Below are 2925 nucleotides of genomic sequence, written 5' to 3' on the forward strand. Positions count from 1 at the left end.
CCACTCCCCACCATCACCACCTCCTCCCCACCACCACCACTCCCCACCACTCCCCACCACCACTCACTCCCCACCACCACTCCCCACCACTCCCTCCCCACCACCACTCCCCACCACCACCACCTCCTCCCCACCACCACCACTCCCTCCCCACCACTCCCCACCACCACCCCGAGTTTGAAGCTAAATTTAGCATCCTGTGTCACAAACTCCCAGCTCCAACCTTCAGTCGCCACCACCACAACCACCACCACAACCACCACCACCACAACCACCACCACAACCACCACCACAACCACCACCACAACCACCACCACCCCCGCCACCACCACAACCACCACAACCACCACCACCACAACCACCACAACCACCATAACCACCACCACTACCACAACCACCACAACCACCACAACCACCACCACAACCACCACCACAACCACCACCACCACAACCACCACAACCACCACCACTACAACCACCACTACCACAACAACCACCACGACAACCACCACAACCACCACCACAACCACCACTAACATACAACTACCACAACCACCACAACCACCACAAACACCACCACCACAACCACCACCGCCACCACAACCACCACAACCACCACAACCACCACCACAACCACCACCACAACCACCACCACCACAACCACCACAACCACCACCACCACGACATCGTTCGTCACGTGCGAGAGATGCGTCAGATGGTGAATTGTGGTGAAGTTGACGTCTGTGAGGAGGCCGCTGTGAATGCTGAATTGTAACGGTGAGTAGCTGATTCTATTACATTTGTGTGAGTTAGTGAGTGAGTAAGTGTGTGAGTGAGTGAGTGTGTGAGTGAGTGAGGGGGTGGGTGAGTGGGTGAGTGAGTGGGTGGGTGTGTGAGTGAGTGAGGGGATGGGTGAGTGAGTGAGTGAGTGGGTGAGTGAGTGAGTGAGTGTGTGAGTGAGTGAGGGGGTGGGTGAGTGGGTGAGTGAGTGTGTGGGTGGGTGAGTGTGTGGGTGAGTGGGTGGGTGAGTGAGTGGGTGAGTGGGTGGGTGGGTGAGTGAGTGGGTGAGTGGGTGAGTGAGTGGGTGAGTGAGTGGGTGGCTGCGTGGGTGGATGAGTGAGTGGGTGAGTGGGTGGGTGAGTGAGTGGGTGGGTGAGTGAGTGGGTGGGTGAGTGAGTGGGTGAGTGAGTGGGTGGCTGCGTGGGTGGATGAGTGAGTGGGTGAGTGGGTGAGTGAGTGATTGAGTGGGTGAGTGTGTGGGTGAGTGGGTGGGTGGGTGAGTGGGTGAGTGAGTGGGTGGGTGAGTGGGTGAGTGAGTGGGTGGGTGAGTGGGTGGGTGAGTGTGTGTGTGGGTGGCTGCGTGGGTGGATGAGTGAGTGGGTGAGTGAGTGAGTGTGAGTGGGTGGGTGAGTGGGTGGGTGAGTGGGTGAGTGAGTGTGTGTGTAAGTGAGTGGGTGAGTGAGTGAGTGAGTGGGTGAGTGAGTGTGTGTGTAAGTGAGTGGGTGAGTGAGTGAGTGGGTGAGTGAGTGAGTGGGTGAGTGAGTGGGTGAGTGAGGGGGTGGGTGAGTGAGTGTGTGGGTGGTGAGTGGGTGGGTGAGTGAGTGGGTGAGTGGGTGGGTGAGTGGGTGAGTGTGTGGGTGAGTGAGTGAGTGTGTGGTGAGTGGGTGGGTGAGTGAGTGAGGGGGTGGGTGAGTGGGTGAGTGAGTGTGTGAGTGGGTGAGTGAGTGAGTGGGTGAGTGAGTGGGTGGGTGAGTGGGTGAGTGAGTGTGTGGGTGAGTGAGTGAGTGTGTGGGTGAGTGAGTGAGTGTGTGTGAGTGAGTGGGTGAGTGAGTGGGTGGGTGAGTGGGTGAGTGTGTGGTGAGTGGGTGGGTGAGTGGGTGGGTGAGTGGGTGAGTGAGTGAGTGTGTGAGTGGGTGGGTGAGTGGGTGAGTGGGTGTGTGAGTGAGTGAGTGGGTGAGTGGGTGAGTGAGTGTGTGGGTGAGTGGGTGTGTGTGTGAGTGGGTGGCTGCGTGGGTGGGTGAGTGAGTGGGTGGGTGAGTGAGTGAGTGGGTGAGTGAGTGGGTGGGTGAGTGGGTGAGTGAGTGTGTGTGAGTGAGTGGGTGAGTGAGTGAGTGTGAGTGAGTGGGTGAGTGGGTTAGTGAGTGAGTGGGTGAGTGAGTGAGTGGGTGAGTGAGTGGGTGAGTGGGTGGGTGAGTGGTGAGTGAGTGAGTGGGTGGTTGAGTGAGTGTGTGTGAGTGAGTGTGTGAGCGAGTGGGTGAGTGTGTGAGTGAGTGAGTGAGCGAGTGGGTGAGTGTGTGAGTGAGTGAGTGGGTGAGTGGGTGGGTGAGTGAGTGAGTGGGTGAGTGTGTGAGTGAGTATGTGAGTGAGTGAGTGTGTGAGTGAGTGTGTGAGTGTGTGGCTAAGTGAGTGGGTGTGTGGGTGTGTGAGTGTGTAAGTGAGTGAGTGTGTGAGTGAGTGGCTGAGTGAGTGAGTGTGTGAGTGAGTGGGTGAGTGAGTGAGTGGGTGAGGGAGTGAGTGGGTGGGTGAGTGTGAGTGAGTGGGTGAGTGAGTGTGTGGCTGAGTGAGTGAGTGTGTGAGTGAGTGAGTGTGTGAGTGAGTGGTTGAGGGAGTGAGTGGGTGAGTGAGTGTGTGAGTGAGTGGGTGAGTAGGTGAGTGAGTGAGTGGGTGAGGGAGTGAGTGGGTGAGAGGGTGGGTGAGTGAGTGTGTTAGTGAGTGGGTGAGTGAGTGTGTGTGTGAGTGAGTGGGTGAGTGAGTGTGTGAGTGAGTGAGTGGGTGTGTGAGTGAGTGGGTGTCTGAGTGAGTGAGTGTGTGAGTGAATGAGTGAGTGGGTGAGTGTGTGAGTGAGTGGGTGAGTGAGTGAGTGGGTGAGTGAGTGAGTGAGTGGGTGAGTGAGTGGGTGAGTGAGTGGGTGAGTGAGTGGGTGAG

The 2925-nt window shown here is 57.6% G+C and overlaps 1 protein-coding gene across 1 annotated transcript in view; it reads left to right on the top strand.

Moving 5' to 3' along the window:
* The first annotated feature begins 214 nt into the window (after positions 1 to 214).
* Positions 215 to 2925, top strand: part of LOC142908136 (rho GTPase-activating protein 20-like) — a 73950-nt gene continuing 71239 nt past the window's right edge. Inside the window, exon 1 of the mRNA XM_076058401.1 lies at positions 215 to 777. Within this exon, the coding sequence (XP_075914516.1) occupies positions 762 to 777 (16 nt within the window). The 5' untranslated portion in view covers positions 215 to 761. The remainder of the gene's footprint in view (positions 778 to 2925) is intronic.

This window comes from Petromyzon marinus (assembly GCF_048934315.1).
Source record: "Petromyzon marinus isolate PM22_M1 ecotype Great Lakes invasive population chromosome 73 unlocalized genomic scaffold, UKy_Petmar_22M1.pri1.0 chr73_unloc.3, whole genome shotgun sequence".
In the NCBI taxonomy this organism is placed as follows: Eukaryota; Metazoa; Chordata; class Hyperoartia; order Petromyzontiformes; family Petromyzontidae; genus Petromyzon; species Petromyzon marinus.